At 29.1% G+C, this 26,989-nt stretch overlaps 1 protein-coding gene across 2 annotated transcripts in view; it reads left to right on the forward strand.

Annotated features, from left to right (window-relative positions):
• Nucleotides 1–26,989, forward strand: part of LOC129918063 (ABC transporter G family member 20) — a 65,041-nt gene that overhangs the window by 13,708 nt on the left and 24,344 nt on the right. For both annotated transcript variants that reach the window (XM_055998398.1, XM_055998397.1), the window contains one exon: nt 13,177–13,592. In XM_055998398.1, the coding sequence (XP_055854373.1) occupies nt 13,375–13,592 (218 nt within the window). In that variant the 5' untranslated portion in view covers nt 13,177–13,374. The remainder of the gene's footprint in view (nt 1–13,176; nt 13,593–26,989) is intronic.

Consider the following 26,989-nt stretch of genomic DNA (forward strand, 5'->3'; position numbering starts at 1 on the left):
CAAGCCGGTAAAGAGTTACTTGCCGATAATGAAAATTAACATCAAAAGCAATTATGTTCCTTTAAATAAGTACAGCACTCTACATGTTAAAATTTAATTGTTGATGTTTCAGGCAGGCTTTCAATGTTCAGTGTGTTTCTACCTGTTTAACCAATTGCCACTATCTCTATACTAAGAGTGACTATATATAAATTTAGTTTGCATCATGTTGTGCTGATGATGCTTTTCTGTCTCGAGAATATGTGTGTGAAATATAGATGTATGTGTATAGGAATATACTCTAGTTTATGAGTAAATTTCAACATTATTCAACTCATGTTCGAAACAACAATCAGAGGGAGTAGGTTTACATCTGCCCTTGAGATTGTATATACTCAGCTCAATGACCAGTTTTTATACCATACAAACAGATCTATAGTTGTAGGTAGCCATATCTATAATAAAAAAAAAAGCCATTTAGTTTGTGGTTAAATGAGATTGCCATCTTAAACTGACTAAAACAGAATCTGTTTTGTTTTTTTTTATTTTTGTATAGGTTCACAATAAAGGCAGTTACAAATATGGCTTAGGGTCATAAAGGTATTCACAAGCAAAAGAATAGCCTTCGTCTTTTTTATGGGAAATTAAGACATATTCTATCCTTAAGTTAACCTTTTATATGGCTAAATGTAACACAAAGAAATCTTTAAGTTTACAGATTTATACAATATTTTTTTCTTTTGACAGGGAAAGAAATTGTTTGCAAAAATCAATAGAAATTAACATGAAAAACCATTTTAGAAGAACATTTCATGGAACAAATTTTAACTACTATAAATTAAAAGGGAACCGAAAACATCTTTTTGTTTTATTTAATAATTAAGGTACCTACTGTGATAATAATAATTCAGAAAATTTGCTTAAATTACCAAAAAGTTGAAAAGCGGGAATGTTTTTGACGTTTATTTTTGCATTTTTGACGATGTTACGTTCGACGCTTGAGGTCCGCGAACCATGTTAAAAATTTACTAGTTTTGACACAATATAAAAAAACGGGACTATGAGTTTTTAAAAATATTTCAACTTCCTTAATTGATGTTGAAGAAGGTATTCGAAAACAATGTGCTGTCAACTTAGTTGTACAATATTCATGTTGTACCTACATATTTTTTAAAAAATATTTTCCGTTTACAACTCCAGCTATGGCCCAAGACCAAGTACATCTATACCCTGATTGCTTTATGGGATCAATTATATGAAATTAACATTAACGATTTTTCGATTACATTTTTTGTTAAGTATTGTTAACTGCCGACATACAATGCACAAAACTAATTATAATACAAAAAAAAATTACCCATTTAGTTACAGGCCATAAGAGTTCACCTTTAAATAAAAGCACTCTCCAGCTGCCAATATCCTTTTATTTCCAAGTACAGAAAGGATACAATAAAGAAAACCAAAAATCAGTAAATAAATAACTGGTAATCGGTTTGAACTCCCAATATCCCTTTCCACTTATCGAAGCACAATAAATTTATAAATCAGTAAAGTTTAAAACTACAAACACTGAATACACCACAGACCGAACATACACCCATATACACAAATGCACACCATCGCCATCGCATCGTTTTATTGTATATTTTTGCCATGGGGGCTTCATTCAAAAAAAAAAGGATACCAGAAAAAAATAAAACAAGGATGTTCAATTTGGAGATGCAACACAAGCCAGCGCACAACTACTCTCTGCCAATTAACCAAAAAAATAATGAAGAGTAAAAAACACAAAACTGAAGGTCATATTGAATTTGTTACTGCAATATAATACAAAATCCATGTAGGTAACTTCCTTCCCACACACAAACAACCATACCCACCCACACATTCAATATTAAAAATTGTAGAGATTTTATATCGACAGAAGTACAATACGAAAAAAAATAAATTGGCAAGATTTCGAGGTAATTTAAAATAAAAAATCTAGAATCCATTGATTATATTGCGATTGGCAAGGTTTTCATTACAAAACTTAACGGAAATCATGCGATTTTTTTTTTATTTTTTTTTTTTTTTTATAATATATGTGTACCCAGCTCTTGATCATTCTCTGACTGACTATGAGTCCTTGTGGGATCAGAGAACTTTAAAATTTGAACAATAATTATGCAAATTAATTATCCCATTTCAAGAAGTGCGGAATTAAATGAATATTCTTTTTTAAGTGTTAATTCAGACAGAATCGAGTAATTGTTATTTTTTTGTGATGCAATATTAAGACCATCTTAAGCTTTAAAGCATTTTTTTAATGAAATGAATTTTAAATTAATTTAAAAGATTCTCAAATTAGAAGATAATAACTTTTATAAATTTACAAAGAAAAAAAAAAAAACAATCAACTAAAATAGCTTTTAACATTTAGATGAAATAATCTCATAATACCTTATAAAGGAACTTAATTTTGTTTCTTAAAATAAAAAATATATTCAACAGAAGATCAATTTTCGGAACATTTTGAGTCCCACGTGAATTTTTTAATAAAATGAAACGAACTGCTTCAAAGCTCTTTATTAGTTCTATTTTATTATAATAAAAGAACAATAAAATATTTAAAACGAAGCCAGACAAACGCTGTAAAGTATTGTTGTTTGGTTTTATTCGGTGTTGTAGTAATGTTCATTATTTATTGTTTATTAATAAGCACTTTGTATTGCGTATAATTGCAAAGTCACTGAAATACTAAGAACTACTTAATAAAAGTGTTTCTATGGAAATACCTATAAATTCAAGATTATAATAATCTTGAAGTTCGTCGCTTCGCAAGGTTAACTTAGGTATACATATTTTGCTTACCCTTCTTTTTTAAAACAAAAGATAATACAAAACAGAAAAGGTAAATAATGCCAATTAAACTTCGAGCTGCGTTTGTATTGCAAAAAATAATAAAAATTTGTTTTGAAAGAGAATTCCAAGTTAAATTAGTTGGAAAAGTAAAAAAAAAACTAGTTTATTCAGAAAAGGGATTTTTATTGGCTTTTCTTTTTATTTTATCTTTGGATTTTGGTAGACTTTTCCAATAAAATTGCGTTTAAGGTAAGGGAACAATTAGAGAACTGCAGTTTCTGTTTAATAGTAACTTATGTCTTAGCCAACATTTTGAGTACCAACGTTTTTCATATCAAAGTGATATACTATTTTAAATTTATTTAACCATATTTATTACAAAGACCAAATACAATTTAAAATGCCATCACCAGTAATACGTATAATGTACAAAAATACAGTTCATGGTTGTCGTATTCTTGTTCTAAATCATGCCACGGTAGTGACATTTATGGTGTATATGTGTAAATTAAATGGATTTGGAAAATTAGAACTTTGATTAGTTATTTTTTTTAATTTACCTTGACTTATTTGCGTTTAGCCAAACCAAATGATATAATGTTTTCCTTATATAGTAAATTACTCAAACCACCAAAAGACATACTTTACCTACAAATTTTCTGATTAATCCAAAACTTTCTATAAAATACAAAAATAAACTTTTTAAACTTTCTATAAATCAAATGAACCTTAAAGTTATAATCGCAACCCCTTTTAATCTCATATAAACGCGAATAAGGTATACCTACCTCACTGATGCAGTGTAAATTTATTAGATGACTTTCCCACGGTTACGACACGACAACAACTGTTTGACCTAATTTGAGTTTTACAAAACTAAGCATGCACCGTTAGGCAATAATTTTTCCCCTCAAGTTGTGATCTAATTCCTTAATTTAGTAACCAACCTCAACCTTATAAAATGTAAAAGTAAATATATGAATACCCCCTCATTGGATACCGTTCTTTGAAGTATCTATAAAGATATGTCCATCTCTTTGGGTCATATTTTGTAGAAACCTATACGTGACAAGAAATTCTATTTACAAGACTAGCTTTAAAAATGTCCTTTTTTATAAATACACACACATACATAATTGACTTATAAAAAAAATGACAAATAGCATTATATTGTTGTATAATGAAAATAATGTCAAAAATTCCAATAAAATTGAGAAAGATTGACCTAGCTCCTACTGCTGTTGCTCCATCACCATGGTGCAGCAGAATATTATAGAAAAGAAAGAAACCCATTAAAAAACGAAACGCATAACTTAGGTAATTAATGTCAAAGAGAAAATACAAAATTCGATTAAACAAAAAATTAAAAAACAAAAAAAAAAAAAACATTTTTGTTAGATTATTATGATTTATGAAATATTTCCTTGAGTTTTTTTTTTTTTTCTTTTAAGATTTTATCAATTTTTTTTCCGTTTGTTTTGAGCAGGCCTGTGGGGTTGCTTTATAAGGGTGTGGGCATTTAATCAAGTTGAACAAAATTAAAGCGTTCAACCAATCTTTTTTTTTTTTTGCTTTGTTTTTAATTAATTGCCTTCGCCAAGTGTTTGTTTTTTAATACCTACCCTAACCATTTTTTTGTGGATAATGGGTAAAATTGAAGAAAATGAAAAAAAAGTTAAAAGTAAAACAAATTCGTATAATTGATGGACTATGAGATGGGCAATGAAGAACTTTGATACACCTACCTTTATAAACCTACATTAAAGAGAAATAAGTTTTTTGAAATTAATTTTTAAGTGTTTTAAATTGCATCAAAATGTAACCTTAAAAGTGATTTAAACCCAGTTGTTAGTTGTTAGCTGCGAGTTGTTAATAGTATTGAGCAAAAGGATGGCATTAGCTAAAATATAAAATAAAATAACACAGGAGAGTTAATAAATTGGCATGTTCAATAACTTATTGCAAGGTAGTCAATTTATCTTAATTATGGTTTTATTGGATTCATGATTAAAAAAATTCTCTTAAATTATTGTCATTAAATAATTTTGGCCAAATCATAAAATACATAGCAGAGTTGACCCACGGTTTTCCTCTACAGAATCGACTAGGTTACTAAGTGATAAGACTAAATATTTATTATTCAGACTTTTTGTTGTATAGGAAGAATTTCAATCAATAAATGAAACATATTTCAAACACAATACCCCAACTCCGACCCTCTCCTAGTCAAATTTTAAATTTCCATATTTTATTCCAATTTCAATTGCTTTTCTATTGTAAAGCAATAAAAAATATCACAATTATCATTTTCATTCAATATTCAAATGACTTTGAAATTTTATCACGCAATCAAACAAATTTATAAGCTTATTAACGAAAAAGAAAGACAAAATAAATCAAAATTTATAAACAAGGTGCAAATTTACTCTAAATACACAAACAAACACACACATAGAATGAGTAAATCAAAACTGCTGTTTATCAGTGAGAGAAAAATCTATTTCACCTTTTATAGTAGCTGCCATCTACCTACCTAGTATTCAAAAGCCCACCTTGATCATCTTGAACTGATGATTTACATGATATCCCTAATGATTTCGATAACACTTCGTAAATTAGGTACTTCCGCAAATTATGTCCTCACTCAATTTGAAGGAGCATTAGGGACTGGCTTTTTTTTTTGGTGTGTGCTTTGCTTTCTATAATCATCCAAATAATAATAATAATGAAGTCAAAACCAACACGAACAAAAAAATACAAAAAAAAAAGAAACAGAAATGAGAAAAATGAAAAGAAAAACCGGGAATAATGTTCTAATTTTTATTCTGGACTCATTGTACAACAACAATGCGCGGGGAAGCAAGTAGGACTTTCAATTTAAACCGGAAAGAAACCAGCAGAAGCACCAAGCAAAGAGCAAAGAAAACAAATTTAGAAGCAACACCCTCACGAAGTCAATTTCACCCTTGATGAAATCCACTTGCAATTTTTCAGTCGCCACAATGGAATCCAAAGAAGTTGAACAAAGTATAAAGTGATGGCAAGATGGTAACATGGTTTTTTTTTGGAGGGTGAACGCTGAACAGGGGTTAGGAGAGATGGTCTTGTAACGCGTTTTAGTTGGCTGCAAGGCAATGTTGATGTTCATTAAGAGGATGCTCTCTGGTGTTTACTCTATTTTTGTTCTATTTCATGGGAAACGTGTAAAAAACAAATAGTTAAGATTGTCGAACGTAAGTTGTTCTAGAGATGTAGAGATACTAGTGTTTCCTAGTAGGTATAGGTAGGTACTTGCCCTTAAGGTACAACTGAAATACCTTTCTGTTCTGCTTCTTTGTATGTATAGGTGTACATTAGGTTTTCCGCAAGTGTGCGTGCTTATTGTGTCAGTGGAAAATTACCCTAAAAATGGACAAAGTTCTTACATTTTTCACATTTTACATGCAGTTTGTTCAACTTGAAGAAAAATCCCTCATTTCGAAGAACAAGGAAGAATGATTCAACTAAGATATTCAGAAAATGTAAATAGTTAACACAATTATAGAGAGCATAAATCATAAAAATGTGCCCAAGGCCTGAATATATTTTCGCTTTCATTTGTACAGATAAAACTGTCGGTCCTAAGGAAATTATTAATTTTACAGAACAGATCAATAGAATAAATCCAACATTTAAATTATTTCTTCTGGTTTATTTGAGTATTGTCTACTAGGTTAGAGTGAAGAATTTTTAGCGGAAATAATTCAAGAAAATGGATATTTTCGATCGATTGGGTGTGTACAAGTTTCGAATATATCTTCAGTTTTCTTCTATAAGTGGCGACTGGCAATAATTTCTTTTTTGCCATGATAGATAGAAACAAGTGGTCCTTCCCTAAGTCTCTTATGTATATAATTTACCATAAAGCCTTGGTACTTATTCGTCAAAAACTTTAATGTCTACATCATTCAGAGTTTTTACATTTTATAAGTTTAGTTTTTTTGTTTTGTTTTTTGTTCTATTTTGCTTTTCATTATATTCATGTTGGAGTCCTTATGGGAGTTTGAAAAGTGTAATTATCGTTAAATTTTATTCAATGCCACAAATTTGTTGTTGTTTTATTTATTTTTTTTCTATCCAATCGAAACGAATTTAGTAGTCACCCGCGCCGTATTGTATCGTTTATTAAATTTTTGTTTGTTTTGTTTGGATTTAAAATGAAACTCGATATGATTATAATTTAATTTAATGTTATTTTATTTATTTTCAAGTCAAGAGTTTTTACTTGTATCATAAATTTTCAGAAAAAAAAATTAATACAAAAAAAAAATTCAAAACGAAACAAAACAAAAAACTTTTTCAATTTTCCAAAAAAGTGCTATCATGGACATGCGAACACTGTACAATCTGTTAGATTATTGTTCGATATTGAAGAATAGAAAATATTTTATTGGAACAAGTTGTTTTTTAGTTTGCTTTTATATCCGTTCAATTTTTATTTATTTTTTTGTTATTGGTAGGTAGATTCTATTGATAAAGTTTCATATTCGTTAAACGTCTAAATATGTCTATACGAACATTAAGGTGATCGATTTATAGAGTTTTCAGAATTTTCAATTTGGTTTCAACTGAAAAAAAGAAACATTATTTCACGTTAATGATAACAAAAAATGACTATAAAAAAATGTTTAATGTATGATTGATCTATTTTAAACAGGGTTTCACAAAGAATTGTTTTGAGAATAAAAAAAAAATAATATAGTGCAGTTAAATACAAGTTTGGCATAGACAAAATTTTTGGCAGGTCAAAGTAGTGGATATTCGACATAAAATACAGTTAGTGACTCACACATGAGATTTAATTAAACTCTTGAAAACTAGAGATTTTTGTCCTATGAGACTGAACAGATGAATAAGACTTTCCTAAATTAATTAACTTGTCCTGGTTTCAGGATTTTCTATTTTCATTTATCAATCCATTTGGAACACTTATAAAAATAATAGCGAAAAGTAGTATTTTAATATTTTTATTTTTTTTTTTGTATTTAAAAGAATTACACTTGTAGCATTGTAGCTTCCAAAGCAAAAAGGAAAAATATTTAAAAAAAATTAATTCAAATTGTTCTTCTAAAAATTACTACACCACATGTACTTGTACTATACATAGGCCAAACAAAGAATATAACCTTAAAGTTAAACCATGAGTTTTCCCTCTTTCTCTCTTTAGTTGTTTCTAATTTTAGTTTTCCATCATCATCCAAACCATATTCATGTAAGGTTAATGCACTTTTATTCCCTTGTTAAATCCCGTTGACGGCTGTCCTTACATTGATATCCTTCCCTAGCTATACTTACTATTACTATATTGATTAAGGTTCACTATATGGCTTATCTTTTGCCCCCTGGCTTTATACGACATTAATATGTCTTATATATTGATTGGATGCCACTTCATACCTATATGTCATATGAAATTGTTTGCACATGTCCTTTGACTAACGAGAACATTAAAGCATTTTCCTTTTGTTTCTCCTAACATACTGACACATAAAAAAACAAAAACAAAAAAAAAATATAAATAAAACAAATAAGGAGCGGAAGTAGAGAGAAACCAAAAAAAAAAAAAAATACACATCATCATAGTTGTCTTGCTTCTGATTGCAATAAATCAGATGTGAAAACCATAAATGTGTATTTGCTACTTCCTTGTTTAAGGAATGGCACAATAGGGACAATTGTAGTAAATCATGAATGAAGGAGCATTATACCATACATATACAAGTACTATAGGTATTTTGAGAGCTGTGGTTTTGAAAAAAAAGGCACAACACAACATAACCGACATCGAAGGAAGAAAATATTTTTTTATATTTTTTTTTTGTATATAATAAAATTTTACTTGGTTTATCTTAGTATTTGCAGAAGATCCTTTTTGAAAAGAAGACCCTCATACCTACTTGTGAGTTGTAAGAAGGTACTTTTATTATATTGCAGTCGAGGAGAGAGATGATAGTTTGGGTTATGATTTTCTTGACGTTTTTAATTTTTCCTGATTGGCCTGGGTATCACAAGTGAATTATAGCCATATTTTCATATTCTCTATATGAATATATTTTATTTTATGATATAAATCAAAATTGATTGGATTTGTTTTTTCTGTTGATAACCATTAATTTATTTATGACTAAGTTATATTATTTTTATAGAAAAAAATCTAATTTTTTTTGCTCTCTATACAGTAGGTGATAAAATATGGGAAAAATAATACAAATTGAAAATATATTCTGTTGACAATTTATTTTAAAATAAAAGTCAATCGATAATACTTATTTAAAAAAAAAAAATAAAAATAAAAAAAACCACGAGTTCGTAAACCCATTTCATCATTTTTTGATAGAAAAAAAAAAAGAATCTGTGCGATAAAATTACAGGAATATGCAAATACATATCACACTTCGTTGATATGCGCATATCAGAATATGCAAATGATGAACATAACAATTCGAAATGAAATAAAGTGTTGTGCATGGAAAAAGAAAGAGAGAGAGAGAAATGGAGAAGGAGCAAAAGCCTCCTCATCTATACGGTTACGGCAGCGTGATAAATTACGTGCATATACTTTATCATTATTACACAGCATCATCAACAAAAAAAAAGCAACAACAACAACAAAAAAAGTATGTAAATCCTTGAATACAATATTTAAGGAATACAATGAAAAAGCCTGCCGCTTTCTGCTTTATTTTTCTTCTTGTTGTGTTGAAAAGCCGAAAAGTCAAGTGTTGTAAAATTGATAGCTGGACTTATCATTTAAGACGTTTGATGGCATGGTAATGTAAGATTAAGGGATGTTGAATTATTTCTCTTCATCAGCTTGAGCATTCTCAAAGGCTTACACAGTTAATGGCCTTTGATGATGGTTGTTGCCTTTCGAAATACGCGGAAACGATTTATATATCAAAGCGTGCAATACCTATGCATGTAAGGAAAAAAATGTTTATTACATTAATCCATGTTATTAAATTTGAGGATTAGATAGAAGCTATTTTTGGCATATAATTTAAAAACATCAACGTCAACATAAAAAACGTAACATATGTGTATGTAGATGTCGCTATAATTGGAATTAGTATTGGAAGCATAAATGACATTATGATTTTTGTTTTAAATTTCAAATCGAAGCCTGAAAATGCTAAAGAGGCTTAAGGATTATTTGTTCTTTTTATTTAAAAACAAATTCGAACAAAATCTATTGAACCGTTGAATCAAAATACAACATATGTGTCGATTTGCACAAAAATTACTCATAACTCAGTCTGTCAGTCCATTAGGCTATTGATTATGTCGAAAAAAACAGAGCAATAAGGAACTAAGACGTTCACGGGTTTTTATTGCAGGAATCGTTCAATGGGTTATAAAAGAACATAAAACCGCGGAGTGCTATAAAATGAGAGGGTGGAAACTAAAGATAGGGGTGTAAAAGCCCCCTTTTTGGTTTTTTCAATATATCTCGTAAACCGAGCAAAATTTTAGTATATTGCTCTCAAAACTTTTTGTAGAGAATTGAATTTCCTATAAGAATAATGTTTTCTAAAAATTGAAAAAAAAATTTCCATACCAAAATAGTCGAAACAATCATAAAAAAAATATCAAAAAAATCGATTTTTTGAGTTTTTTTGCTTTTTTAGTTGTACATTTTTTTTGGGTTGAGATAGACACAAACATTGCTCCAAAGAAAAAAAGAAGATTAAATTTCCTTCAAAACCCTGTACTCACTAAATTTTTTCATTGAAAATTAACCGAAGTATGGCCATTTTAATCTATCTTTTTTTCGCATTTTTAGTTTTACTCAAGTAAAACAGAAACATTTGAGGGGAAAGTACGATAACTTAAGCACCAAGAACTGATAATGAGATTTTGTAGAGGGGTTAAATACAATCATTGCTTACTATGGGAGGGGGGATCTATGTCCCCCCGTTTTGGCGGGAGGGGCAATTTTCTAAATAAAATACTTAATATAAAAAAAAATTATTAAAAAACAACGGCAACACTCACAGTTTTGATTGATACTTTTTCCAAAAGCTGGAATTATAAACTTAATATTAATTTTAAAATGAAGTTATTTTAATCAATTGTTTTTGAAATAAACGAGTGATTCCAATAATGAAAGTATTTTGTCTATTTTTCAATTTTCTCAAAAAGTAGAAGGCATAGGAATATTATGATTTTCATGATTTGATAAGAAATCAATTAAGGCAGTTTACTTTGTCGATCAATTTCGTATTGAAGTCCACAGTCTTTGTGAAAATTGTACTCAATGTGCTTTTTAAACTTTTTTTTCACAAGTTTTGACTTTGAAAACGGGTATTTCAAAAACAATTGATTAAAATAACTTCATTTTAAAATTAGTATTAAGTTTATAATTCTAGCTTTTGGAAAAAGTATCAATCAAAACTGTGAGTGTTGCCGTTGTTTTTTAATAATTTTTTTTTATTTTAAGTATTTTTTTTAGAAAATTGCCCCTCCCGCCAAAACGGGGGGACATAGATCCCCCCTCCCATAGTAAGCAATGATTGTATTTAACCCCTCTACAAAATCTCATTATCAGTTCTTGGTGCTTAAGTTATCGTACTTTCCCCTCAAATGTTTCTGTTTTACTTGAGTAAAACTAAAAATGCGAAAAAAAGATAGATTAAAATGGCCATACTTCGGTTAATTTTCAATGAAAAAATTTAGTGAGTACAGGGTTTTGAAGGAAATTTAATCTTCTTTTTTTCTTTGGAGCAATGTTTGTGTCTATCTCAACCCAAAAAAAATGTACAACCAAAAAAGCAAAAAAACTCAAAAAATCGATTTTTTTGATATTTTTTTTATGATTGTTTCGACTATTTTGGTATGGAAATTTTTTTTTTCAATTTTTAAAAAACATTATTCTAGTAGGAAATTCAATTCTCTACAAAAAGTTTTGAGAGCAATATACTAAAATTTTGCTCGGCTTACGAGATATACTGAAAAAACCAAAAAGGGGGCTTTTACACCCCAATCTTCAGTTTCCACCCTCTCATTTAATAGCACTCCGCGGTTTTATGTTCTTTTATAGCCCATTGAACGATTCCTGCAATTAAAACCCGTGAACGTCTTAGTTCCTTTCTAAATGACATAATCAATAGCCTACATATGTCAGTACGAATTTCGTATGGGTATCTCATTTAAACACTTTTCAAATAGTTTCAGGCAAAAATCCAAAATATTTGCAAACTTAGAAAAAACTCGAACTGTTTTTCGGAATTTAATCTTCAAAAATCAATTCATATTGATTTAGAGTTTTTTAACATTATTTTTAAAGAATACATGATTCCTATACTTATGCAACAATAAACAATTGAAAATAATAATGTATTAAGCTTTTCATGGTTCTAGCAGTTTTCCATATTTAAACTCAAATTCCTGCGAGCTGAGCAAATTGAACTTTAAGTACTTAAAGTGATTATTTGCAGGACACTTACATTTTATAAAATTATTTAAAAAAAGTTTTTTTTTAAATCCCTACGAAGAGTAATCTTTTTACTGACTTTCAAAAAAGTATAGGTATTCGATTCATCTGTATTTTTTTTTTTTTTTTGTGTTTGTTACCTCATAACTTTGGACTGAGTGAACCAATATTGGTAACTCTTTTTGTATTGGAAAGCTGGTGCTTGCAGTATAGTCAGTTTACAATTTCGTTCAGTTCTGAGAAAAACCCATGATCCATGGAAGTCGGTTTTGTTTTTTTTTTGATGAAAATGATTATTCTTTCTCTATCTATCGACCAACTACGCCTATTTTATGATCATACAAATGTTGAGTCTCCGTAAGAATTGACCACCGAGTAGGTTGTTTTTTTAATAAAGTAACAAAGTAAGTACTATGTATTTCTTCTATGTTCGTTTGATCGAATGCTTTCGAATCATTTCATTCATGCTGTATTACACGAATTAAAGGCAGAAAAAAGTTAATGCTCATGCTAGTGTTCAAAGAATGCTCGGTCGTCCTTGAAAACCTATCCAATTTTCCCAACTTTTCCTTTAAAAAAATGCGTTGGTCTTAGTTTATTTCTTAAATCAAAGGCCGTCCCTCATTTCATACTTCACAAAACGTACTTCACTGGAAATTCGGTTCAATAACCAACAAATCAGTTCCATTAAAAAAAATCAATATTGAATCCTTGGGGATTCGTAATACAAAGTATAATCTACCCTAACATTTTTTTTTTTTTTTTTTTTTCATTTCACAAATAACAACCATGTAAACTATTTTTTTTATTTTTGTACATTTTCACTGAGTCGTAAATTTTATTTTCAATTTTTTGTTTATATATTTTGTTTTTAATTTCAGAAACTTTTGATACTTCAAACAACTTAAATTGAATTAGCGGCATCGTCATAAGGGTTTCATCCTTTCATCATTTTTGAAGTGACGACAACGAGCGACAGTGTATCGCATAAAATTTAGCGGGGACTCCAAAGTTTTCCCCACAAACACACAAACACACTCACTCGCTTGACGCAAAACCACAAACAAATAAATCTAATCATGGATGCTGAATCAGAGGGTGTTCCGCCAATTGAGCCAGCCGCACCCCAAATGGATTTAGCCGCACGTCGCCGCCTTTTTATGTCACAACCATCGACTTTGGCCACCAGGAAACAGCAAGCTGTATGTGTGCGCCGGGCTCACAAAATGTACGGGACAGTCAAAAATCCCAACATTGTGCTTGATGGCCTGAATATGACAGTACCAAAAGGATCAATGTAAGCTTTGTTGTTGTTGTTTTTTTTTTTTTTTTTTTTATTTGTTTGATGATTTCAAAAAGTATTATCCTTATACATACGTAGTTTGTAATTTGTATAGCATTTTAAGTTTATTTATTTGTTTTAATTTTTTTTTTTTTGATATACTTACATAAATAAATATTATTTATATGGGTGCCCTGAAAGTTTTGTTTTTGTGTAACAAAACTTCCTCCCTGTGCTATATGTCATGCTGGATGTGGATGTTGTCGAAAGGACATTGTCATACATTTTCACAGGATAATGACCACACACAAAAAAGTTATATAAATAAATTAATTCCATTCTGTTTCGGATGTGTATTCTGTCTGTTTGGCTGACGTTTTTAGTGAAAATGCGTTAAAAATAAAATAAAACAAAAATAGTATAATATAATATCTCCGAATGCAATGCATAATCATGTTGAATCGGAATTGGATACATCCGAGTGAGTGTCCTTTGTGAAGTCGACATCATTTTTGCACATGTATACACTTTATTTTTATCAAACGATATACGTTCGCATTTTGAATTGGAATTGGAAGTTATCCTATAGCTTTAAGCATTGTGCCAGGAGCATGCAAAACGTTGATTGCTTTTATGCACCAGCAAAGTAGTAACAGATTATTCTTCATTCTTGTCGTTCTCATCGTCATCGTCGTTGTCGTGTTGTACTCCGATTCTACTACTAGAATATCGGAGTCGTTGTCATCGTCATCGTTCTTCTTTCGTGTATAGGAGGGTGTGTTATAGGGTATTGTTCCCTGATTCCTACAGTATACTTTGCATTTATATGCGCACTCATCCATTACAGTAAATTTTTCTTCTTTTTTATGTATATTGTTTTCGTATCTGATAGATAGATAAGTAGATAAGTATTGATTCTACTTGAATTGCTCTAACAATTTACACTTAGAGTTCGATAGGAAATGCATTGACTTAAACTCCTTCACCAGATTTGTTTACAGATCAAGAATTTTGTTTTTTTGGAAAATCCTTTCCCATATGACTTTTATTGGAGACACATCATTTCTAGTTCGATAGATGGAATTTAAAGTAAAAAAAAAAAAAAAAAAATCCACACACCCTTAAAGCGGTCGTTGAGCTACATAGCAGTATTTTTACTTTATATTTATTTTTTATTTGCGTTTTTGTGTACGTTCTGCCATAGTAAAATGTTAACATCGCAGTCAACGACATGAAGACATCAAAGACCAAACATTCAGCTCACCTGTTAATCTATAACGAAGTACTTTTTTATTACTACGACTTGACTTGTCACTAAGGTACCTGTAACACGTTGCTGAATAAAATTTTTTTTATGTTCGCAACTTAAATTTACTCGTTATTTGTTCTATATAAAGGAATTTTTTTTTTGTAAATTATTGCTGTGACGAAAAGTTGAGTTCTTTTGTCTTGTTTGATGATAGTTTTTGGAAAGGTTTGCAGAAGAAAAGGTCATTTAAATATGTGGTTAAGTTTTGGTTCTATCTCGACTGAAGAAACTAACAAACAAACTTTAAAAACTCAAATGAAAAATAAATGTTCTATCTTTTGATAAATTAAATAAAGTGTTTTTTTTTTACAGTTATCGACAGTTTGCAGTTTGAATGTAGATATTATAAAACACAAAAAACCTGGGGAAGTAAAAATCAATAGTGGGATTCCGACAAAATCTTGTTTTCTTGATTTTGATGCGTAGATATAAATATTTCTTGATTTTTGATATATTTTACTATTTATTGCAACTTCGAATATTACAAACCTGCTAACTCTAACATAAAAATGCACACGGCTCTACTTGTTTTCATTTAACAGATATTTTATGAGTCAAAAATATCTGCACGTGTAGCTTTCCTTGACGGATTATCTTCATTTTCAATATTAAATTAATTAAACCACAGCAGTTAATAGCAACTGTTGAAAATTATTTTTTTAACTACTACCCAAATTTCAATATTTTCAAAGGAGGAGGAAAGGATAATATATTCAGACTAAACTTAGAGGCATATTTATCTGGTACATATATTTTACTTTCGTCTGGTAATTAAATAGTGGCAATGGCAAGAAAATGTTTTTTTTTAGCAATACAAAAATGTTACTCATACACCCCCGTGACCGTTTAATTTAAAAAAATGATGCGAAATTTGCTACCGCTGTAAAATTTAAAGTCATTTTAAGAGATGTACATTTGCACAATCTTTCAAGAAGATTTCGAGTTTTCGTAACTAAAATTAACCATATTCCATTTCCGACATTACAATAAAAACCATAACAACTTTAATGCAATTTCTTTAAGCTTAAGTTACCCAATTAAAACCAAAAAACCCACAACATTAAATTTATATGAAGAATTCTAATTTTGTATTCCAATGTAATCATATCGAAAATCATAAATAGCAAAGATACAAATGACAAAATCTACATTTTAATTAATCCTTAAATTCTCTACAAATAAAACACAAATAAAACGTACCTGATTTACGTAATCAAATAAAACGGAAATTTACTTTAATTAAATTAGACAAAATGGATTTATTTATTTTTTCTTGTTTCAGTTTAAAAGTCTTCTAAAAGCAAAATTCTATTAAATTTGTCTTTTAGAATGAATTTCAAAATTTCTGTTATTCTTCTTCTATTTTTTTTTTTGTTTTTTTTTTCAATTTCTAAAGTGGACAAATAGACTTTGCCATTTACAGAAAACTTTGTAATGTTTTCCCTCGTTTTAACACTTATTTCCTTCTCAAAAGGATATGATATCTTTTTGCTTTTCATCCTTGTCGTCTACCCATGCTTGTAAATAGAAATACAAAATCTCTGGTAGTAGAGTAGAGTATATAGAAGTAGTAAAGAGAAGCATCCATAGAGGAGAATACAGGAAACCAGGTCATTAAATAAATCGACGGATGAGATTAGGTTTATGACCGAGATCCAGATAGAATAGAAATGTTTTGTTTAAGCTTTTTGTGGTGCTTAAGGATTAAGATACGATTTGTTTTAGCTTACAAAATTTTGAGTAATGTTCATCAAGTTTTGAATTTCGAAGCACGCACTTATAGATATAATAATAACTGATAGAGATGATACAGAGACGAGACCTATTTTCTTTGGGATAATGCTTCAGCCCAGCTCATCTCATGGTTGACAAAATAAGAATTTAAAATTGAATGCACTCGTAAAAAGTATATGATTTTTGTTTTTTTTTGTTAATGATGAATAGTATTTGGATAGAAATTCTCCCCAATAGTTAAACATTATTTATTTATTCCTAGACTAAAGTACAGTGTACGAGGTTCATTGTCTTATTTTTCTTTAATTACGAATTTTCCAAGGAAGAAAAGGAACTCTTAAAAGTATAGCTAGCTGCCTTGATACATCCCCATGAGTTTAAACAACAAGTTTCTATACCTATTTTCTCTATAAAAGTGTAGGTATGTGTTCAGTTCGTATTTGAAGGTATACAAGAGGCATGCACCACAATTCAATTAAACTGCCAAATGCTTGCGGTTTCGTTAAGCAGCGAAAGTTTTTGGAAAACTTTTCAGGTAATTACAAAACCTTTTACAAACAACGGAATGAGCGAACACTGTAAGATAATTGATATTGAGTTACCTACACGTAAAGTAGCGCATGCAATGGGGTTTTTCAAGAGATGTGATGATGTGCTCATTTTATACACTATACTTTAACGTGTTGGTAACAGAGCACAGAGAACTATGTAACTGCTGGCGGTTTTTATGAATGATCCTTTTTGTACCTGGGCGCTTCTGTAAAACAGATTTGTTTAATTACCTTGAAATAGGGAAGAAGGGGGAGGGGGTATTTTGTGTGTATGTGTGTGTGTGTTGTTAATTGAATAACACAACTCCTTTAACATATTATACAACTCTGGTTTTTCTAATTAAAATCGAATTGTTTGTTCTGAAAAATACGGTGAAAAGATATTTTTAGGGAAAAAAAAAGTTTTTTTTGAAAGAATGTTGAAGAATGTGGTCTTCGGTTTTTGTATCAACTGATTTTAAAGGTGAAATATTGATGATGTCGGCCATAAAAATAAAAACATTGAAACAATTTTTTGCAACTTTGTTTTGTTTTATGAGGTGGATTTCCAGTGTTTTTGTTTTAAAGATTTTATGCCTTTTTCCGATTTTATGACTTATTTTCTGAATGGGTTAGTGGGTAAAAAATACTTTACCCATTTTCGCTTGCGATATTTTTATAATGGCTTCAAAATTTTAGCATCCCAAATGCAAAATTTCGACATTTATTTAATGGTCAACAACTGGTGTAATTGTTTAGTCAGCTATAAATTTGTTTTACCTACATATTTTGTTTGCGTGTTAACTGTTGGTCACTGTGGCGTATGTGCAACTTTTTTTTTTTTTTTTACAAGAATTGTAAAATATGGTAAATAATTGTTGTATTTACTAATTACACTTTTTAAGAACCTTTTTCAAATAAAAATGCGAACAAATAATTTTGATCACCTTTTGTGGGTCAGATATCTACCCTATGTGCGTCTGTAGCGCTTCAAAGTAAAAACAAAGGTTGTTTTTTTTTTAGAAAATTAAAATGCAAATACCTTCACAAAATAACTGTGAAGCTTTAAGTGTAAAAAGTAAGAAAATCAAAAACATGCTAGCCACTATACAAAACAAGTATAATTATTTATCAGTGATTATTGATGTGTGGATAATTTTAAAATTGCTAATATTATTATTTATTCCAATTATTGCATTGCAACAAGGCTCAAAACGACCATTGAGCATGAAAAAGTTGTACATGGCAAACAATTCCATATTTTATACCCAGCTAACTACCTATTCAAATACTTACAAGCATAAACCAACTAGCTTAGCGTTAAATGCTGATTTTGTTTGCGTGCAGATTGCCATAAGTTGTATATTTAACATTGTTTTTTTTTCTGTTCTTCACAAAAAAAATTTAACTTGAAAATTTGATAATGATTTTCAAACCAAACATTAAAATAAAGACCAAAGATGCACACACACAACACATGGACATAAAATAATGTCGTCAATGAAATTCGAAAACTGGTTAGCTTTTCACTTTTGTTTTCATTTCCGCTCACAGTCTTCTTTCGCTTTATTTATGATTTTTTTTCTTTTTTGTATTTCTTTCTTTTCAAACATCATCGCAGCAAAGTGGGTCAATGTCAATGGTTAACCAACTTTATCTTTATCTGGTCTTATGAGAGATAAGCTTATTAGTGAATTTGTGACTTGGAATGTTGGATATTTATATGGAAGTGCATATAAATAATATACACTCTACTAATATCTCCCTATATTTGGATCTGCCAACTCATGAAATTGACCATGAAAAATAAATAGTTAGGTATGTTTTAGGAGAGAGATACTGAGACTGAGACACGATAATTGAATTGAGACTATATGTTTCTGCAAAACAATGATGACGTGGTGAAGAGATACGAACGAAGTAAAAAAAATAGTTTTATAAATGAGTAATTAAATAATAAACGAAACTATGTCGAGTAGGTATTGTATTTTAGATGTGTTTCTTATGATGCTGATAGGTGGCTTAAGATAGTTTGAAGCGTAAAGATATAAATGTGCTTAATTTTAGACAGAGAGCTGTTAAACATTTTTGCAACAGCTTCCCGGCAAGATCAATTTATGTTTTATTTTGTCAGGCCTGGGGAAAACCTGGCCTGGGAACTACAGATTTTATGTCAAGAGTAATAAATCAATGCCTCCCGAATTTTAATTATAAACGCCTGAAATTATCCCTTTTTCGAATAGTAATTATAATTTTATTTGATAACAAATTAGTACTTTTGGAATGAAAAAAAAAAATTTAATTGATTTTATGGATTTTTAAAAGACAGGGTGTTTCGAAAAAGAAATTAGTTTTAGAAGAAAGTGATTAAGACATAAGTTGTTTGTCATTGTTTCTTCTTTTATAATAGACAAACAGATTTTGTAAAAAGAGATTGCATTTCAGAACTTTCTATAGGTACTTTAAAAACAATTTAAATTTTGAACGGGAAAATAAAAAAAAAAAAAAAACCGAAGGAATTATCTGGTCGAGTTCATTCTGCTTCGCATGTAGTAACTAAAGGTATTAAAATTAATAACATAAAAAATAAAATAATAAATGCTTTTTATTTCCACTTGGATAGTTTACAAATAAATGGTAGTTTCTGAAACTAATGGTAGTTCATTTGTACACCATAATACTTATTATTTTTTATCAAAAATGTCATTGATCTTAATTTATTATAAATGTTTAGTTGTTTTCTGTTTCAAATGACTAAAAACTCATCATAAATTTGTTATTTTCTGCTTGATTTTTGAGCAACGCATTCAAGTGAAACGCATATACTTGCTTCCAAAAAAAATGCGATTGACATTAGCAAATTGTTTAGTTTTTTTTTTTTTTCAAACAAAACAATATTGAAATTAATGATTGATAACCAAAAACTCGAAGTCATATTTGATTTCACTCAGTTCTGATTGAAATAATTACATACTCGTACACCGAAAAGAAGAAAAATTAATAAAAAATTTTGTTTTTTCTTCTGCTTTATGGATTTATTTCTTATTCAAACACACTAACGAGCTCTTCGCCTACCTATACACAAAGAAAATACTGGCCTCCGGTATTAAGAGTTCCTATATAGAAGAGGACATTCAATTTGATTTTTGTTCAATGAAATTGTGTGTGATAAGGACGATGATGGACGAACGCCTATATATAGGTATATTGCACGTATTTGTATGTGTTTGTCACATGTTCATAGACTGTTTGTCAAATATTATATATTTGGATTAACCGGAACCGGAAGGGAGAATTCTTTGTACAATATTGATGTTTTGTCATATTTTGCCGGATATTAAATTTAGTAAAGATGAAAAGTTTGGCTAAGGTTCATTGAGTTTGCACTTGACAGTTGACTTAGACACCTTTTTTTGAACGAATTACATACATTGATATACGAGTATACCTATGCCATTTGATTGAATCACCTAAAACAATTTTTGGATTTATTATTTATTTTGTAGATTAAAGTTTTTTTTACTTATGTATGTGAAGGTGCTTTTAAATTAAAAAAAAAATATCTCAATAATTCTTTCATTCGATTAGTATTTCTCAAAACCTTAAAAAAAAAAACATCAGTTAAAAAGATACCTACTTTAATTGCAACTATTTTGATTTTGATTAATTTTTTTTTTGTCTTACCTAGCTTGAGAAATTCTTCATAATAAAAAAAAATATATTAAAAATTATTGCCATCATAAAAATTGGCATCAGCGTTTTGTTTACGATGAAAACAAATAATAAAATCAACAAAGTAGGTATGCACATTCAAATATCTGAAGTGGATAGTGATGTTTTTATGTTAAGTCACTATTGGAGTTGGTTAGTAATTTTTGTATTACAAAATGATATTTGAAAATAATTTGTTGACATTAATCTTCTTTTTTTTATGATTCTGAAATACTCGTTGACTGATACACTATCAGAAACTTGTACCAGAGAATTAAAAAAAATCTTTGTGTAAGAAAACATTAATTTAAAAGAAAATCACCCTCATTATATTTCATCACACCTAAGCGATTTTGGGTCAAGAGCTTGAAATTTCCCTAAGATACAAGCTTAATACACAATAGGTATATTCATTCTTTTGACATTCGCTTTTAAATTTAATTCAAACGTAAATGGATAAAAGAGTTCTAAATGCACGAATCTTCACTTGAGTTAATTTTCATTTTATTTTATCTTGTTAATTAACTACATTATCCTCTCTTAGTTAAAATCCAAACAAAGAAGAAAAAAACTCACTTTCATTACTTCTTTCTAATTTACTCGCAACCCAAAAAAAAAATAATGACGTCGCTGTCGTTTGGTCGTTTTGAAAAACAGAAAAAATCCAAAAAAAAACTCAAATCAAACAAAACCAACAAATACAATGAAGAACGCGAAAAAAATCGAATAAACAATAAAGAGACAAATAATGGTAATTCTTTTACGCCCTCGTTAAAACATTTTTGGTAAAACAAAGTTAATTTGGGAGCACGAATCCCCATTCAAATTAAAGTAAAAAAAAAATCAAAAAAAATTACTACACAGTTTTATTATCATCCTACCACTCAAAAAAATATAAAAATAAAAAAAAAATCATTCCAACTGCTTGTCGGTGTTAAATGGCACCAAAGGGATAAATGAAATCATTTTGAGCTTTCTTTGTTCTCTTTGTATTGTTTAAATTTTTACTGACCACTTTCAACCCTCCAGCTGAGCATCCATCCGTGTTAGACGCATTTCGAAAAACCAAATAGGGATGAACAGTGGGGTAAAATATATCACAAAAAACAAAGAAAAACGAAATGCACAACTGTGGCGCATGAATTTGCTGAGTCAGATAGTAAAAGTTTAATAAAAATTGGCTTAGCTGTTTACAATACCTGAACCAAAATAAATTTAAATTAACGACTTAAATAAAAAATTTTATAATTAGAAACAATTATGAGAAAAGCCTAAAATAATGAAACAGAAGATAAAATTTTATCAAAATGGATAACGATTTTTTCAAGATTTTTATTTTAATTTCTTCTAATTGTTTTCAATTAAGATTAGATTTTCTTGACCATAATATTAAAATGACTTTTAATTATTATTATTAACGTATTTTTTTCACAAGTTTATAACTTACCCTAACAGAAGATAATCGAAAGATAAAAAATGTGAAATTCTGAATGACTGTGTAATTAAATTAGAGCAGTTTATATGGGTTTGTAAAAATTTAACACAGCTTGTTGGAGTATTCAATTAAAAATATGTTTCATAACCATTCACCCCACATGACACTGAAGGGTTCACAGCAAACATAACCACTAAAGTAACCAACCACCCTCACTTAAACCGTTCGTCGTCGCCGTTAACGTATCGTCATACCCTAAAATATACGTATACATAGGTGCTCATGCAATAATTGTTTGTTTTAACTTTGTTTTTTTTTTTTCATATTTTGTATTTTATATTATTTATATTTAGTTTGTTTTTATTTTATTATTCTACACGAGGGATGGTGATAGTAAAATAATACAATTAAGTTAATTGCAGCAGTGGTTGTTATTTGGGTTCTTTTCGTGTTTTTCGTATTGTTTTATGCTTTTATGTGGAAAAAGTTATCAGGCAGCGAAATTTACATTTTATTTTTCAAATAAAAGTCGAAAAACGGACGTAGGTGGTAGTAAACAAATTCGGTGCAAAATGTTTTCAAATAAAGTTAACGTGGTTGTTTATTTTCCGAGAATTTAACTTTGGAAGTTGAATAATTACATTTGTTTAGAAAAATGGAAAATATGTATGGGCTAAATTTGATGTTTTAATCAAACTACATTTTTAGTTTTCCTCAAAAAAATCAAAAAAGTGTACCTCCCATACAAATTTTTCAAATTATACCAAATAACTCGAAAACGGCTCTAACGATTTGGATCAAACTTTGCAGACGTAATATTCAAAGCAATTGCAATAAAACTGCATTTTTTTTTTCATTTAACAAAATTTCTTTAAATTTATATAGAGGCAGCTCTTAAAATCTACAAGTAAACTAACATAAAAGTGTTTTAAACTGCATGAGCAAGTACGTGCGACCCCAGTCGTGCATTTTATTTTGTTTTAACTTCTAATAAAATTCAGACCACACACATTTTTCTATAAAAAGTCTTTTGTAAAAACATAGAACACAATGTAAATCACAAATTTTAGATTATATCGCTTATGTACAAAAATGGGAGCATTTACTCAAAAACATGATAATACCACACCTAGTCCCAATTTTTTCACTATCCAATATATTTAAAGTCTCCATTAAAAATGAAAAATCTGTCAAATTGGATACACATTTTAAAATTTCCTGTTTTAATTGGTGACTTTAAATTTAATGGAGAGTGAATTCATTGAGCACTGTTGAGTTTTAACCTACAAAAAAAAAACTTAAATTCAGGTATACATATTGTGAAGCAGAAACAATTTCAACTACATTTTAAACAAGTCATCATTTAAAGTTCTCATTCATTTGTGCGCTATCCAGATAGGAAATCACATTTTATTTCCACTGAATGGCATATTAATTATTTATCCGGAACAAATGTGGTGTATCATTTATCCATTGCCTTGGGGAGAAAAATACAATACGCAGTAATTTAATCTGAATACATAAATAATTTTTTTTTTAATGTTTAAATTAAATAATTTAAAGAATCAAATTATCCTAATATCAATGAACGTGTTGCAAGAAGATTGCTGGTACTTAACCTGTTGCAAGAGTCCTTGAACATACCTAGAAAAAAAAAAAAAACGAGAAAAGGTAGAAAGAATTTTCTAGAAAGAAGAAAGCAAACCAAATTGCATTCAAGGTAGCTACTATTTTCCATGTCATGTTGTGCATATAAAATGTCTGATAAAGTTGCAAAGATGTGTGTGTGTTTGAGTTGAAGAAGATTTCAAAAGCTGTGTAAGGTAAAGGTCTCCCTTTGAAGAAGACGAAGAAACTACTTTACTGCAGATGAAACCACTTTAAAGAAATGTGCTAATATAACGAAGAGAGAAGTAGCTTTATATACCCTTTCGGTTGTGCTAAGATTTTCATCTTCTTTTCTGAAAAAGAACTCTTTGCGTAAAGGGATTAACTGATTTCTCCAGGAAATCGTGAAAAGATTGGAAAAATTTTACTCTGACTAATGTTTTTTTTTTTTATTTCTTCTGCGAATATAGCATTAAACATCAAGATCCGATTTAAACGAAATTCTATTTGAAGTAGTTGAAAAAGCAAGCAAACGTAAACGCTCTTATGCATGAATTACTGTGGTTATTATATTTATTGGAAAGGATTTTTGTCAATAAAGGGTGTTTTTTTTTTTTTTTTGTAAGTGCTACAAAATATACAATTTTTTTGATTTAAATTCTGATACGTTTTAAGAAAACAGCAAGGCAATGTTGGTTTTGAAACAATTCAACTAAATTTCGACAAAACGGTTCTTGGACGAGATGAGTCTTGGAAAATTACATACCTACATAGTTCGGACACTTGTACAAAATTTCGCATTCGTAATATTTGTCTTCGTTTCCCAGTGCAGTTTTTTTGTTTACTTTGTTCATCTTTCTATTAACTAAAAAACACCCTATACATTGAAAAATGTAGTCTTTGGAAAATCCCTACCATTTCGAATTCTGCATCTTGCATATTTCATATCAAATCAAAACGAAAATAACATATTGAATAATAATAAAAGCTTACAACGCTGCTTATATGCATTTTATTTTAAACAAAATGAAACAAAAATATAAACTCAAAGGTTCTTTAACTAAAATAAAAGAAAACTTGATTATAAATTGTTTTTGTCACAGGCTAATAGATAGTCACGAGTGCACACAACAAAAATTCTTTTTTATTAACATTTTCCCTTGTTCAGTTTTATTTATTTTAACTCCATCCCCCCAAAGGGATTAAAAAATAAAATAAAAATAAAATAAAAAAAAAAATAAAATAAAATATAAAATCACAAGCAACCAAAATCAAATTCATTTATTTTTCAAGGAAATAAAAGGATATTTTTATTCAATAAAAAAATACACACACACAAAGTGTCATGCATGAAAGAGCATCCATTTTGGCTGTGGCGAGACCTTTTATAATATGAAACAAATTGAATAGTTTTTAAATCTGACAAAAAAAAGGATCTTCATATTCGGATATACATAAATTAAAAATAAAAAAAAATATATATAACAATATCTATTTAGGTCCTTGAAAGCTCAGGCTTTGCTCTTGGAGAGGACACAACATTGAAAAACCCAACAACAACAACAAAAAATAATTCATTAATAAATAAAATGCAAACTGCAAAATGCAAATTATTTGGAGTATTTCGACAGCAGAAGAAAATTCAAAATGGCATCCTGCAATTTCTTGCCAAATTCACAGCCCATTTTAGATAAAACCATTCCACTTGTTCCATCCCTATTATGAGAGTATAATTATTTCACGAGTTTTAAATGCTTTTCGGTTTGGTGTCACAAATCTGGGTTCTTTCTCATGGGGTATACCTAATTTTTTTTTTTTTTTGTTTTTAATTTTTTTCATTGTTCAGCAGTTGATTTAAAATTTTAATTAAACAATTACCATGAGAGAGAGAGAGGGGTGTATATGTGTTATTGTGTGTACGTTGGCGTTATCCTTCCGTCTGTTGGATAAAACTGAAACGTCGGAGTTTTTTTTTATATTTTTATTTCTTTTATATTTTTTTTTTTTATTTTGTGGAATAAAACATTTAAAATTTATTTAATTTTTTTGAAAGGATGTTGTCGAGTTTTGAGTGCGAAAAAATATTCCTAGAATGTGTGCTGGTTAAATACCAAAACAAAAACAAAAAAAAAGATATTCTGTTCGATTTGTATGCAGGATAAAGTTTAAGCCGAGCAATGAACTTTAATTTGAATTTGAGTTTTTTTTATGTTTGGTAAATATGAAATGAAAATTTAAGAAATCTATTAAATTTTGCTGGAAAATTTGAAATTATTTAATATTTTGTTTTATAAAAGTTTAAATTTACATTTTTAACTTTTTCATAAGTTAAGATTAAATATCTAGCATGTGTAGTATTTGACATCAAGAAAGATATATCTTCCATAATTTGTCATTAAAGTTAATTAATGAATTTTGTTATAGTAGTAAGTAGGATCACAGACAACGCACTTGAAGACAATCAAAAACGCACGAACAATATGGTAACTCTGCAAACGACGTCTATAAGGTTTTATCTCCGCAAGTAATTGCTTCCATAAAATAATTATTGGGATAATTTAGAGCCTTAATACGGTCTTCGTCAAAAGTATGTTCTTCTTTTAAGGTTTTAAGGAACCTCTTTCTTTAAATTATACTGTCGTTATAAGTTTCCTGAGGTCTTATATTCGTTAAAAACTACAACTTTTTCAGTGAATATACATAATTTGAACACGATCTGATGCTATTGTTATTTTACGAGCCAGAAAAGAGCCTCCATTGAACCCAAGTTAAGCTGCTAGGTGGGTAGGGTACTACCTATTGATTAATTTTTAATGTCATGAAACAACATGGTTAACATGAAAGGGAAATTAGTTTGATAAAATACCTAATTTAAGGAGTGTCAAAATTTTTCTTTCATGTCTACAATCATAACATATTTACATTTTTAATCGCACAAACTCAAACAAAATCTCGCTTTGAATAATTGTTAGTAGCCATGAACTAACTACCTTCTGGACAGCAAGAGAGACAACACGCAATCGAAAACATTTACAAAACACATTTCTTTTTTCTTTTACTCAAATTGGGTCTAGCTAATTTTGTT

The sequence above is a fragment of the Episyrphus balteatus genome, chromosome 4 (genome assembly GCF_945859705.1).
Source record: "Episyrphus balteatus chromosome 4, idEpiBalt1.1, whole genome shotgun sequence".
Lineage (NCBI taxonomy): Eukaryota > Metazoa > Arthropoda > Insecta > Diptera > Syrphidae > Episyrphus > Episyrphus balteatus.